The 14,901-nt window shown below is 38.0% G+C and overlaps 1 protein-coding gene across 50 annotated transcripts in view; it reads left to right on the forward strand.

Annotated features, from left to right (window-relative positions):
- Positions 1-14,901, forward strand: part of LOC124137436 (titin-like) — a 228,112-nt gene that overhangs the window by 68,525 nt on the left and 144,686 nt on the right. For all 50 annotated transcript variants that reach the window (XM_048390069.1, XM_048390071.1, XM_048390070.1 and 47 more), the window contains 2 exons: positions 4,485-4,583; positions 13,231-13,329. In XM_048390069.1, coding sequence (XP_048246026.1) covers positions 4,485-4,583; positions 13,231-13,329 — 198 coding nt within the window. The remainder of the gene's footprint in view (positions 1-4,484; positions 4,584-13,230; positions 13,330-14,901) is intronic.

Here is a 14,901-nt window from a genome sequence, read left to right on the forward strand (position 1 = left end):
GTCCAGTGATTGACAGGATGTACATGGATCTATGCAATTAGGGTACAATGACATGCCTCAACCAAGTTGGCACCCCTGATTACTCTCTCGTTAGTCGCCTAATACGACAAGCACCGCCGGGCTACTGCAGACCTTGTAACCCAGACCTTCACAGGCCCGGCAGGTGTACGGGGAAACACGGCTGATTAGCAGAAGCCTAATTGCTTTCAAAATCAGCTTCAGCCCACACCAACTGAATTTCTTGCGTTACATATTTCAATTACAAAGTGCAGGAAGCATTAACAAGGGAAAGGTTTTCAGTTTGGATTGCGGGAAAATGGAGATTATTTTGGATTGGTGTATATTTTTGTACAAAGATATCTTACTAAAGTTATGAAGATGAAGAGGTTGGAAGTGACAGGTAGTTTCATTCCAAATCACAGGATAATCAACGTTAATGTATCAAATCCCTTCTTATCAATATAGGAGGGCATGGGTGGCCCAGTAGTCTAAGGCGCCACGATTTGCTGTGCAGAGTTGCATCCCTTAGGCACGCCAGAAACCTATGATTGTGGGTTCGAATACCAGTTCACCCTGATAATGTTTCTTGGTTTGTCAGCACCATACACATGCTCATGGGTTTCACAGAAGTGGTAAATGCCTGAGACCTGCATCACTTCAGGCTTTCCTCCCACATTAAGCTGACACGCCGTGATATAACTGGAATACTGTTAAAAGCGGCGTCAAAAACAAACTCACTCACTCACTCTTATCAATATTGTCTTCATTCAGTGGAGCAAATATTCTTTTACTGAAAAAGAAGCGAAGCATTGACAATGGGTAGCACTAGAACAGCTGTTAACCTGACCAATTACCCAGAGGAGTGATCACAATTACTACAGCCGTCTATTGATCACCCTGCACCAAGGGAACCCTGCTTATTGATGCTGAGCTGTGCATTCAAGCATGTGCAATACCACAGGTAATCCCTGGCGCCAAGTCTTGTTGCCAAGCAACCAGACTGTAATGTACCAGATAGTGCATGACACAATGAAACAAAAAGTAGAACCTGTGTCTTGCGAGTTATATTACTTGACACTCTGCCTGAAGAAAAAGCACTATTACTATGGTTACCGAAAAAATCAGGGTTACGAAAATGGAGCCAAAAAAAAAGTATGCTGTCATCAGTGTTATTAGAATGTGTGTAATTGTAATGGTGGAATGACAACATCCATCATGGTATGTCAAGGACAGTGGCTGTAGAATTGTGATTTATATGCAGTGGATGAGGAATATTTGATTTGAGCTTGGGTGTGTTTGTGGAACGTGATGAAAAGTCTTCTCGAACATGAAGTGTAGTTGTCAGAGATTACTGCAAGGTGGTAAATATATTGTAAGCCAGCAACAGCCTCATGTTGCATGTATTCCTTCCGCTGCATATTTTGGTCTATTTGTGTGTAAGGATGACTAAGCTATTTTCAGACCCCACTTGAATCTCTCGTTACCAGTCGGTTTATGTATCTACCTTCACTGCTGTTTACTGGAACACTTTCTCATGGTTGCATCATGATGTACTCCCAGAGATTGTTTTTGCTTTGTTTAGCCTGAGTTTGGAAAGGGTAACGTCATCTATGTTGTATCAAGCCTTAGGAAGATAGTGATGGCTGGAGCTATGGACAAACTGGAAGTGTCAGATGGTCTATATTTGGTATCTCCTATAAATACCTGCTGAAGTTCACATAGTGTAGTGGTACACTCAGTGGGCTGCAGATATGGAGGTTGCATGTTCGATCCATGGGAATATAAAGAAAACATTTGTCATTGGATTTTACATGTCACTACATTATCTTCAAATGCAAAATAAATTTCTAGCGAGAAACATTCATATGTTACATTATGCACGGAAGTGGTATTAATAAAATTCCTGTGATATTATAGAAAATCCTCGGGATATTATTACATTCCTGTTTTGAATTTGAATTTGACTGGAGAACAATAGGATGACATCACTTGAGGTTTATATTCTGTGGTAAACACCTACGACCAGCATCACGTCTAGCGTCACGTCTAGCGTCACGTCTAGTTTTCTTCCCCCATGTATGGGATATGTTGCGATGACAGAAAATCGGTTCACACCTACTCCCTATAATTGTGATGTGCGTATGGTTTAGAGAGCCTCAAGGACTTCTCATGCAATAATCTTTTACAACAGTGTATGAGTGTTAATGTCGACCTGCTCAGAGGCTGATAGACGGCCTCAAATCTGCAACAAATGTCATTAAAACTTCCCAAGTCATGGTGATATGTAATAACTTACTTTATGGCATTTAAGAGGTAAACTGTATTTCACTGATAACAGGACCCATTAGAAGACTCGTAAAGATCCGGTTTAGAATAGATCTTCAGCAAACCGTGCTTGTCATAAGAAGTGACTAACGGGATCGTGTGGTCAGGCTTGGCTACTTGGTTGATGCATGTCATCATATCCCAATTGCGTAGATCCATGTTGATGATTGCAATCACTGGATCGTCTGGTCCAGACTCGATTTTTTTTTTTTTTTTTTACAGGCCATTGTTGTAATGCTGGAATATTGCTGACGTAGAGGTGTTAATGCTTAGTTTTATATTATTGCATTCAATGCAATTAAATACAATGTTAAAATACATCTGATTTTAGAAAATAAAAACCTTTGATCAAAATAAAGATCTCGCCCCCCCCCCCCCCCCCCCCAATTTGACTGCTAGAGACAGTTGGTTCAAAATCATAGATAAGGGCCTCTGTTAATGACATGTGAATGCTGTTTGTGCAGAAATGGCCATTCCTTGAGATCTCCAGAACCTGCAGAACTAAGTGACAGTGTGGAATATCTTATATATCACATTCCAGGACCCCCTGCCTCAATCCGGTGGATTCTCCTGCTCAGTGCATGGCCCTGTTGTGTGAAGCACAGCCATCGGCTCTTGTCTCATCATTTTTGTTTGTAGCTTTTTTGTGTTCATGTTGTGGGTATTCAAATAAATACATGTTTTATGTGATTGTTTGTTGTGTAATACCGCACTCAGCAATATTCTAGCTATATGACAACGGTCTGTAAATAATGAAGCCTGGACCAGACAATCCAGTGATTGACATCGTGCGCATTGATCTGACGCAATTGGGATATGATGACCTTGTCAGCGAGTCTGATTCCGTTAGTGGTCTCTTACGACAAGCATGGGTTGCTGAAGACCAATTCTATTCCGAATTATGACTGGGTGGAGGAAGAGGTATTGGGGTTGGGATTGGTCTTGTCTAATGCAATACTTTAGCATACAGTTATAGTTCAATGAGATGCAGACAGTACATGTCATAGAAATGTCTGCTGCACAATGTTATCATGGAACAAGACAGTGGGCTGAGCTTTAAGTACGGCAGGGGATGTGCGGCAGTACATTGTTATCATGGAACAAGACAGTGGGCTGAGCTTTAAGTACGGCAGGGGATGTGCGGCAGTACATTGTTATCATGGAACAAGACGGTGGGCTGAGCTTTAAGTACGGCAGGGGACGTGTGGCAGTACATTGTTATCATGGAACAAGACGGTGGGCTGAGCTTTAAGTACGGCAGGGGACGTGTGGCAGTACATTGTTATCATGGAACAAGACGGTGGGCTGAGCTTTAAGTACGGCAGGGGATGTGTGGCAGTACATGTCATAGAAATGTCTGCTGCACAATGTTATCATGGAACAAGACAGTGGGCTGAGCTTTAAGTACGGCAGGGGATGTGCGGCAGTACATTGTTATCATGGAACAAGACAGTGGGGTGAGCTTTAAGTACGGCAGGGAACGTGTGGCAGTACACGTGTGGCAGTACATTGTATGAATGGAACAAGACGGTGGGCTGAGCTTTAAGTACGGCAGGGAACGTGTGGCAGTACACGTGTGGCAGTACATTGTATGAATGGAACAAGACGGTGGGCTGAGCTTTAAGTACGGCAGGGAACGTGTGGCAGTACACGTGTGGCAGTACATTGTATGAATGGAACAAGACAGTGGGCTGAGCTTTAAGTACGGCAGGGAACGTGTGGCAGTACATTGTATGAATGGAACATGAAGGACTGAAGTAGAAGAGGCTGCTGGGCTTGATTTAACCTGCATTGTTTGGATGGCAGTCTACGTCCCAGGGATGCACTGGCACATTCTGTAACTATTTTATTGCATTCACCAACTTGTCTGGGTACAGTTGTGTGTCTATCTTGGATATTGGAGATTTTGAAACTCCAGTAAAAATAAAGGCTTTCCAGGGATGGAAATTAGCAGTAGCCACTAGCGCTGACCAGTTTTGTTAATGCTTTGAAAAGGTATTGGCTTCGTACGCAATATTGAGAAATCAAACCTTTGCATTGTTTATGGCAAGCCAGCACTATATACATTGATTGAGCAATACATTAAGGTTGATTTCTTTCCCCTAATGGAATAGTTAGGTACAGGATGTTGACATTACAGATACTGTGTTGTGTTTCAGAATGGCCTGAATGCTCTCCATCTGGCATCCAAGGAAGGCCATGTCAACATCGTCACTGAACTGCTGCGCCGTGGCGCCAACGTGGAGGCTGCAACTAAGGTGGGTACTATTTACATTTAAGAAATGGGGTATAGATATTGAGAATATATACTTCCCCTTTGAGTACACCGTACTATAGCAGAGTTATCTTCCAATTGGGTACTATAGCAGAGTTATCTGCCCATTGGGTACAATAGCATCTGCCCATTGGGTAAAATTGCATAGTTATCTGCCCTTTGGGTTCTTTGGCAGAGTAATCTACCTTTTGGGAACTCTAAATGGCATAGCTCTCTTTCCACAAAAGCAAATAATGATAATGATAATGATATGAGCTTATGGATGCGGTGATATGTAGTATCTGATACATCGCCTCGTTATCAATATCTTATCATCTTAGGGTTGGTATGGTTCAACGTCTTACTTCCATCAGTATATGTTCATTTGCAAGTTTCCTTTAAAAAATGATGCTATGGTAAATTTATATATTATTATAAAAAAGTGATCAGAGAAGGTTTTTGCTGCAATTGTTAGTCGTGGAAAATTATTATTGTATGTGCAACTTTTAAAGTTTGACAGAACTGACATCAAATTTGACAATATGAGTTGTAGCAGGATCTCACGTTAGGTTTTATACCATGAGCCCTGTGTACCTCACGTGATCCTGCTACACCGTATCTATCATACCGACATGTTTTAATATGACATTGTAAAATAATTCAAACAAATTCAAAACTGATAGAAAACAGCAGAGCTTGAGTTGAGGTTAGCTTGTGCTCTGTCAAGTGACTTCTATTCACTTGGAAAAAGGGTGCAGTTTTTTGCTTTGAAGCGGGGTATAAGGGATATATACTGCCTCTCAGAAAACCATGTGCAGCCTGAGTTGCTTGGGGTATAAGAGATTTATTACCCCGATGAGAAATTTTTCCCCCTCCAAGGCGACACAGTATTTTATCAAGATCACATGGACCAATCAGATCTCATAATTCTGACATGGAGGTATGATAAAGTGTAATAAATCTAGTAAAATTGACATCAAATATGATGAAATAGTCCCATATTATTCAACCTTCTTCAACATGTGATGAGTTTAGTCTCATCAATACTACTTTGACAGCTTGTGCTAAATCACTGACAGAAGGAGAAAACCAGCCGAGCCTGTCCTATACAAAATGATCTCCTACTGGGGTCAATGTCAAGTCCCTACCCTTTACAGTTCTAACATACCTGGTTTGTCCTGACCTCACCTGGACATTGTCCACTGTGACCCTAATACACTCGGACATTGTCCACATTGTTTGCAAGCTCACGTATGCGTAGTCAATGGACATAGATGTTACCAAAGTAATTGACTCGAAGATTAAACATATTATGTCCTTTGACAGGGGAAGAATGTGGTGAAAAGGAATCTTGTGTAGTGAATGGGTGATGATTTTGTATAAGGAGAACGGTAAAGGGATAAGGAGACTTGAGAAAGATGCCATTACTTTGCCCGAGGGGCAGAATAACAGCTACAGTATGGCCGCTCTTAGCCTGCAGGAGATGCTCGCACATGTCTATTATCATAGATACTATCGTCAGTACAACTGGAAAATAGAATATTTGTTTTAAAATTAACTCCTAACTCCTGGAGGGCAAGGACAACTTAGCTTGGCAATTTCTTGTTATATTGCCATGGATGAGGAGAAATGAAATCACTCTCTGTTATATGTGCAGTAAACTACATGTATAACGAACACACTCAAAACGAACTGACGGATGTAAGGAACTGTTTTTTGTCCCAGTCATTTGCTGTATATATGCCTAAAATGAACTACGGTTATAACAAATTAAAATTAGTGGTCCCTTTCAGTTCATTATAACTGTAATTTACTGTATTCATAATGGATGAAATTGACTTTTGTATTTTGATTTTTTTTACTGTCTTGTCAATTATTACCCATAGTTCATTGTAAGAAATTGTGATATTCCCATTAAATATGCTAATGAAGAAATAGTTAAAACAGACAAATATAGGGAGTAAAGAGGTGGGGAAGACATTCTCTATTCAATGAATATGTAGCATGAAGAATGGATTGACTGGTTCTACATTATAACACTCTCCCAAGTTATCAATTGTCAGTGTATTTGCTAAGGGTGGCAAAAATCATGATACATGCAATTTTAGTACAACTATTGTTCAGTATCTACTTCAGGTTGACTTGTTGATACAAAGATATGCCAAGCACTTACTTTGTTACCTTTCTTATGGCTGTGCACAGATAGTTTCAGGGCATGCAGTTTTTCAGTTCTGCGCCATACCTGTGAAATATATGTATTTGGGAAACAATAATGAACAAGACTAAACAAAAGTAATTCTAGCCAGCTCTGTACCATGAAGTCGTCATCTGATAGCAAAAAAGAATTGATTAGAGAGTTTTGTGTAATAAAACATTCCATTGAGTAAATGTTGGTCTACATATTTCAGTGTTTGGCCATCTGTTATTGCATTTCATAAACTGTCATCCAAAACTGTGAACTGCGGATCAAATATATCAACTTGTGTCATTCTTTCTGTAGCATGATACGTAGCATTTTGTGAAACTTATCATGTCATGACTGTATCGCCCTGCTGAGTAGTGTCAGTGTACACACACCCATGCTCTTTGCCTGTATCTCTGTACTCGGCACATACTGTGAGTCGGTATATGGAATGCAATCAGAGGAAGGTTATACCAGAGGACATATACGGGCATGGATAGAAAACGTGTTGTGTAAATGTCATTGAATGAAGTTTCCATTGAGATCCAATACCTCGCAGTGGGCAGGCTCAATGTCAGTGTGGCCTCGTGTGGCCACGGTGACCCACTTTGTGGTGTGGCAGTGCAACACTGACACATATAGGCTTTACCGGGGACTTCCACGGGACAGTTCATTCAGGTGGAGGGGACATGGGTTGTCACTTACCTGTAGAACACTAGATCAATGTTGAGTTAATAAAATAATTTGATGAGTTGAATAATTTTTGAAATAGTTAAAAATGTTTTAATATTTTCAGGTACAGGGGATAATGGGTTGCTTAACCTTTAGCCTGCTGAATTATTTTCACACTTCTTACCCCTGCCTGCTGGATTAATTTTAGCATAAGGCGCTCTAAAGAGGGTGGGTGATTTCAAACAGTCGGTGCCTCATTAAACAATGGCCAATTGAAGAAATATTTTGCACATTTATTCCTGATAGAAAACTACACAATTCTATATAAAAATATCCTGGTGTTTTCAATTATACCAAAGTTTAAACCAAAACGAACACAAAATTTGTAAATTTTCTTGAACTTACCTGAATTGCGTTATTGAAGGTGGTTTGCATTTCATGCTAGGAACCTTTTAATATCGTAACATTTTTGCAAATTGATTTCAATAATCATATCTCCGATATCTTAATTTTAATTGAGTAAAAATTCGGGTTTTATAATCGGCACATATCAGCGCGATGGTAAATTATGAACCATTTCAGTGAATTTATTATCTAAACGTTAAACAGAAAAATAACTTAATTTTCGAGGTCATCATGTCGGTTGCAGAAATACGAATATTCGGGTAAATCTGACGTGTCATGTTATAAAATTTGCAGGAAACAATTAATGACTTATAAATATTCACTAATCCTAATTTCAAGCGTTTTGGTTGAATATTTACGATATACAAAAATAAACAACCCGTGTCATGATGCTAGCAGACGTCCTAAAATCAAACATGGCGCGCTTCGCCCGACCTCCGCATAACTTATTGCTATTTTAATATCAACAAAGTTTACATTGCCTTTATAAATATAACTTAACGAAAGTTGACGATCTTCTCAATCGAAGAATGTTTTATTCGTCATATTCCAATAAATATGACGAGAGAAAAATGAAAATAAAGATCGTGAATTCTGACAGCACTATTTCAATAAGTGCAAAGGTCACCGGATGTGATGTCACAGACAGGGGTAGTCTGCTTTCGAAACAAAACAATTACAGTAAATTTTGAAATAGTTCGCCTATCACATACAGCAAAAATATAAGTCGATACACAGTATCAGTAATCACCACTAACATGAAATAAAAATGTGACTTTGACGATATAATTCGCGTATTAGTTAATCCGTTTGACCTTGCATGCTCCCGTGACCCGGAAACGGTAGACGATAAATCAACATGCCACATGCAAGTTTCTCGGTATCTTTTATTTGAACTTCTGTTGATATTTAAAAAATCACCATTCAATGTTGTGAATATAAATGGGACATGATTCATATTTCTGCGATGTACATGCTGATAAGTTTCACTACAACAAGTGTATCCCACGCAATACGTCTATGGATATCATCGATCAGCAAGATCACCCTCAACAATTTTAACAGGTGCGCGAAAATGGGCTTGACAAAACTTGTTTCAAAATTACATCCCCGCGTTGCCGAATATGATAGGGTATATATAAGCAATAAAATGCTACGTACATATTTTCGGTGTTAGTTCCACATTACATTTAGGATAGTTTTCCTTTCGGGAATACATTCATAGATTCTAGCATGATTTTAGAACAGTTTCACGAAGGATTTCTAAATTTATTCCAAAAATATGAAGACCACCATGATTGCGCATTGATGATAGATTTGTAATTGTTTAATTATTTACAGCTGTTTACAGGTTTTAAAATTTTAAGTTATATTTAATAGTTATTTTTCCCACAATGATGGTGTGTGGGGACAGTAAATATTAGTCTTTGCATCAGCACAGTGTAACTGATCAAACTTCAATTATTATCTTTAGTTTAAACATATTTATACAACAATTATTATCTTGCACTCTGAAAATCAACTATGTGAATAAGTAACTCTCTGATGTCATCATTTTAATTTTAGTATTCCATGAATAATGAATAAATCAGATCCTTAACATATACATACTAAACTCATATGGACATTAATCTTGTGCATTATGTGGTTTGTTTCCAAATAAAACAATTCTGAAATATAATTTAATAGGAATTAATTTAATTCAATTACAGTAACAGTACTTGTAACAGTACATGACATTTTTGTTTGTTTAATCACAAGAACCATGGTGGCACATGAGCTGGTAAGTTTGCCATAGGTTTCTTAGAAAATGCTATCTCAGTCTTCTGGTTGGAATGAAAAGAAACATGCCTGTGTACATGTTTACCCTTGCCAGATGTATTTTTTCCAGTCAGCCAATCCATTACTTTTGTTCACCTTATGTGGTCTATTTTATACATACAGGTACTGCTTCCAACCTGTTTTTTCTTTGTATGCAATCACAGTATCACAACTTCCTCAGCTGGTGTGTATAAAAGTTCCCCTGTCATCATGAAAAAAGAATTATAAAGGAAAGTCATATTTTCATTCAAAAACATATCTGTCTTTCCTTGAATACTCTTTGTCTAAGTGCCAGAAATGTCAGTGTCATAAAAAAAATTAAAAAAGATTTTCATAAGGACTTTTCTTAGATAGACCTAGATCTAAGTCAAACCATGTGACTAGTTAGGTAGAATTATAACCTTATAAGCCCTCATTTCTGAGGTGTCCATATTTTTCACCTTTTTAGGACTAAATGTGATCCGTGTAGATCTGCCTGTTTTGTTATGTAAAACAAATTCTTGTCTTAAAAAAATGAGAAAAGGAATCATTCATACGAAATTTTTTTATCCCATTGATTCACGAAAATCAGTTGAAATGTACAGTGGTGACTTTTGTACCCAAAATTTCTAGTAATTTGTTACCCAAATGGGTATGTGATTTTGTAGATCTACCTAGAATTATTTCAAAGATATACATTAATTTGGTGTCTTAAACTTAACATAATATCACTTTCCTATCAAAACAATTCATTCTTACTTTAACCAAAATAACTGGCCTCTCCTTCTGTGACAAGACGTCAATTTTCTCTCAAAACTAAACAATCAATTTCAAGGATCACAGTCATAATCATATTTGGAACTTGATGAAATATTTTATTATGTGTTCTGTTCATCTACATGAAAACATAAATATAATTATAGATTATTGTCTTATTTTCTTAGGTACAAATGCACAAAGTATTTTGGGTACAATTTAATTTGTTTTGGGTACAAAATCACATATATATATATAAATAGGAGCCTAGAATCTATATATATTTACACCTCGTTGTGTACCAAAATGTTATCGGTTCAGAGGACGGGAGGTTCTCAGAAAGTTTTCAACAACATCTTTAATATTTAAATTGTTCTTTTTGTAATGTTAGACCAATAACAATATTATGTTATTATTATGGCAATATTATCAATACGTTGTATCGCTCTCCGTTGCGTTCGTTTTTAGAAAATATTTTAAAATTAAAATCATCGAGCGTGAAATCCATTACGGTTTCGGATTTAGACTTACACATTTGATGGCGACAATCACGAAGAAATATGAAACAAATAGGAGTGAAGATTGCTCTCCATATCAATAAATAGTAAATTATGTATTTTCTTTTGAATTTGAATCTATTTCGGAATTTCTTTATGATAGCTTACCAACTTTTGCATATTTTGCTTCCATGTGTCACATGCGGTACGTGCTTCCGGTTTCAGAAATGATAGCTAAAATTGCAAGTATTTTGATTATTTCTCGTAAAATGCATTATTTTGCTATTGAATGGTTTACCTAGAATGTATATCAGTTCAGATTTTGCGTTTCATTCAATATTTGTCATTTTTCGCAGTGTGTGTTGACTTTGTTCAACTCAACAAATCGCGAGTTAGGCCACGCCCAAACGTATCACTGACGTTTGTCGGCTTGTCAATGTGTCGGAAAGTTTATCAAACGAAATCATTTGCAAACTCTTTAAAAATGAAATTCTTTTTACAAAGATTTATACATACGTGTCAATAATTCTAGAAAATTAAGTTAGATGTAACAAAATGATTGTAATAGTCTAACGGGATAACTATGCATGTGGAGTTGTTTGTTTACCGCCGTTGCCATGATCGTACAAGTTCCATCCAATCGATGATGTTACGATTCAGATTGTTTTTGTTTACAATTAGTTACACCGAAAGTTGCTAATTTTTAGAAATAAAGGAACATGGGTGTTTTCCTTTCGTCAGCAAACAAAAAATTATGATCGAATAGGAAAAATGATGAAATTATAAAGAAAATATCGGACTGCATGCCGCTCAACGTGAAGTGCCAAAAGTCAACAATGGCCGTTTCTGGTAGTTGTGTGCCGAGAAGTTTGGCCGAAACATTTTAAACTCGCGATATTTTCTTTTTGAGGTAAATAAATGACTGAACATTTGATATTGAGCAAGCTGAGCATTTATGCATGTCATACGTAATTTAAATGTTACGCAAAGCCTTCTCGGTAAATAGATATGGCGAGTTTTATTTTGGGGTGTTGTTATGCTATTCGCCTGTCGAATGGGTTCGACATCAGATGCACGGGGATAGACACCTCTGTCGAATGGGTTCGACGTTAGCGTGCAGAGCTTTAAGCTGAAGAATAGGAGATCAGTTGGTTTAGAAGGAGTAATTTGATGAAATAGATACTTTTCATGATATGTTGAATTATGTTTTGGGCGTTATTGGTCCTGTAATATATTGTGTATTATTTATCAATTTTGATATTTTCTTGCTCTTTGGTAACAAATTTATATCAATTTTGATAACATTTTCATTGAAATGATATGATTGGGTCATTAAGATCACTTTCAGACAAATTACTTCCATGTCAGTATACGGAAATTTGATGAGTATAAGGTCATCCTGAAGGTCATACTTCTTACCAAATATAAGGCATGTCCGGATCCACTTACAACTGATTAGTCGTAGTCACGAGCCATATGATCACATGTAATGGCTGAGCAGTGATTGTCGTAATAAACAGGATGACAGGAGATTAGCTGCCCATTAATAGATGACAACTGACAATAGCAGTTGTGTAGTTACACACGCTTCACCTGTACCTCGCATTGTAGAGACAAGGTTTTGTAAACAGGTAAATTTAGAAGATGGACTTTGTTGATGATTGGTGCATTGAATCAACAAAAAAGTTCTTATCTGTATTTGAAAACTAAGGACAATTAGATTGAGAACTTGTCATTGAAATAATATAAGAAAATGTTATTAATTTTCACTATTGGATTGATATTTTGGGATATTATTGATTGAGATATAAAGACTATGACTTTACACTAAAATTGTAAAGACTAAAACTGTCATGAAGTAGGTGGCTACATCTTGTGAGATAAAATCAGAGAAATGTTTTGCACATGTTATAAATGACTTGCAGATAAAAGCCGGGGTACATAATATCATGGCTGAATATTTCCCACATGACAGTGTTATGCCCCAGTGTTATATCCCAGTGTTATATCCCAGTGTTATATCCCAGTGTTATGCCCCAGTGTTATATCCCAGTGTTATATCCCAGTGTTATATCCCAGTGTTATATCCCAGTGTTATGCCCCAGTGTTATGCCCCAGTGTTATATCCCAGTGTTGTATCCCAGTGTTTGAAATTGACCATTAAAGTCGAGGGGCCCTTGTTGTAACCCTGATGGTAACACTACAGATTTAGGGGGACTCTAGATACAACTACTGTAGAAGCAAATCCTCAGGAACCTCTCTTCTTCTCTCCCTCTCTCTTTCTCTCCCTTTCTCAGTTCCACTGATGACTGATGTGAAATGTGGGTTGTGTATTTCAGAAAGGAAACACTGCCCTCCACATTGCGTCACTTGCCGGACACGAAGATATCATCAAGATTCTTACCGAGAATGGAGCTAGAGTCAACGTACAAGCTCAGGTAGGCCATTGTCACCATACAACGTACAACGTGCAACATGCAACTGTAGTCAACCATCCTGCCAATCCTGATAGAATCGGTCTTCAGTAACGCATGTTTGCCGTAACAGACGACGATGCTTGTCGTAAGAGGCGGCTAACAGGATTGGCTGGTCAGGCTCGTTGACTTGATTGATGCATATCATCGTATCCCAATTGTGTGGATTGATGCTCATGATGTCAGTCACTGGATTGTCTGGTCCACACTCAATTATCTACAGACCGCCATCATATAGCTGGAATATTGCTGAGTGCGGCGTTAAACAACAAACAAACAAACAATCAGCCTGCCTATCCCTCGATCAAGAACAAGTGGATGGCAATATGATCGAATAAATGCAAGAAATATTATCCTGATGTTACATACAGTTATAAAGGGGTATAGGTGGCCCAGTGGTCAAAGGTGCCACAATTCGAAGTGCAAGGTTGTGTCCCATAGATATGCCTGAATCTGTGGGATTCGAACGCTATGACCATGGGTTCGAATCCCAGATTCACCCTGCTTAGGATTCTAGGTTTGTTAGCACCATACCGGTTCCACAGAAGTGGTAAACATCCAAGACTATTGTCACAACTACAACAGATTAGATCCTTCTGTCCCAACCATTTGGCGCCATTACTACAAATAGGCTAGTGTAAACATATGGACTACTGTAAGCAGAGCTTACTACACCAAAACCATTGTTCTGGGCTCCATTTGGATTTAATTTTATATTTTAAAGAAATATATTTGTGAATGAGATAAGATTATTTCTGGGACTAAATGTTCGTCTGACCTCCTGAGAATGTACCTGAGTGGCAGGTTCAGTGGAGGATCAACACATGTACCATGTTTACCAGGCCAATCTCCCAGACAGGAGGCACGCTGAACACTCAACATCTGTATCTTGTCCACGTTCAAAACCTATTCCATCACAGTTTGTCAAGCAACGAACAGCTGACAACCCTCATATTTCCTACCTCAGTGAGAAGAGGAGGCCATTACCCAGCCAGCTTCTTGCTGTTACAGAGGCAGTGGAGATGCTTGTTTAACAGGTCCGATCATCCATCTGTCCCTGACGCTGTGCATGTAATGTGATCTCTGTGTGGATAATAGTATCTCATTTCGAAGAGGAATACTAAATATTAGTACATTCATATTGGAATTCATGATAATGTCCCACCATATGCTATCAAGTATATGAGGCTATGTTTGACTTGATACTCCAACACGTCTGTCAAGAGTGACCCTTTTACGTTTATCGCATTAACCTCCATTACAGTTCAGTGGCAACACTTCTTCAATTGAACAAAATAAATATCCAAATCAAAGATACAGAAATAATAAAATATGTACAGCTGGGTTCAAAATGAGTCCACTTGTCTGATTTAAATTCAGGAAGTGCATTTCTTAATGACCACTTTTTCCATTATGTCGCAGGCAGTTGCAAAGTAGATAATTTTGCAGTTTAGTGAAAATAGGAATGAATTTCTATCCCTATACCATGTGGCACGAAGGGGAATTATGATTCCTATGGAGATTTGGATGCTCATA

Source organism: Haliotis rufescens, unplaced genomic scaffold, assembly GCF_023055435.1.
Source record: "Haliotis rufescens isolate VD_foot unplaced genomic scaffold, xgHalRufe1.0.p SCAF_80, whole genome shotgun sequence".
NCBI lineage: Eukaryota > Metazoa > Mollusca > Gastropoda > Lepetellida > Haliotidae > Haliotis > Haliotis rufescens.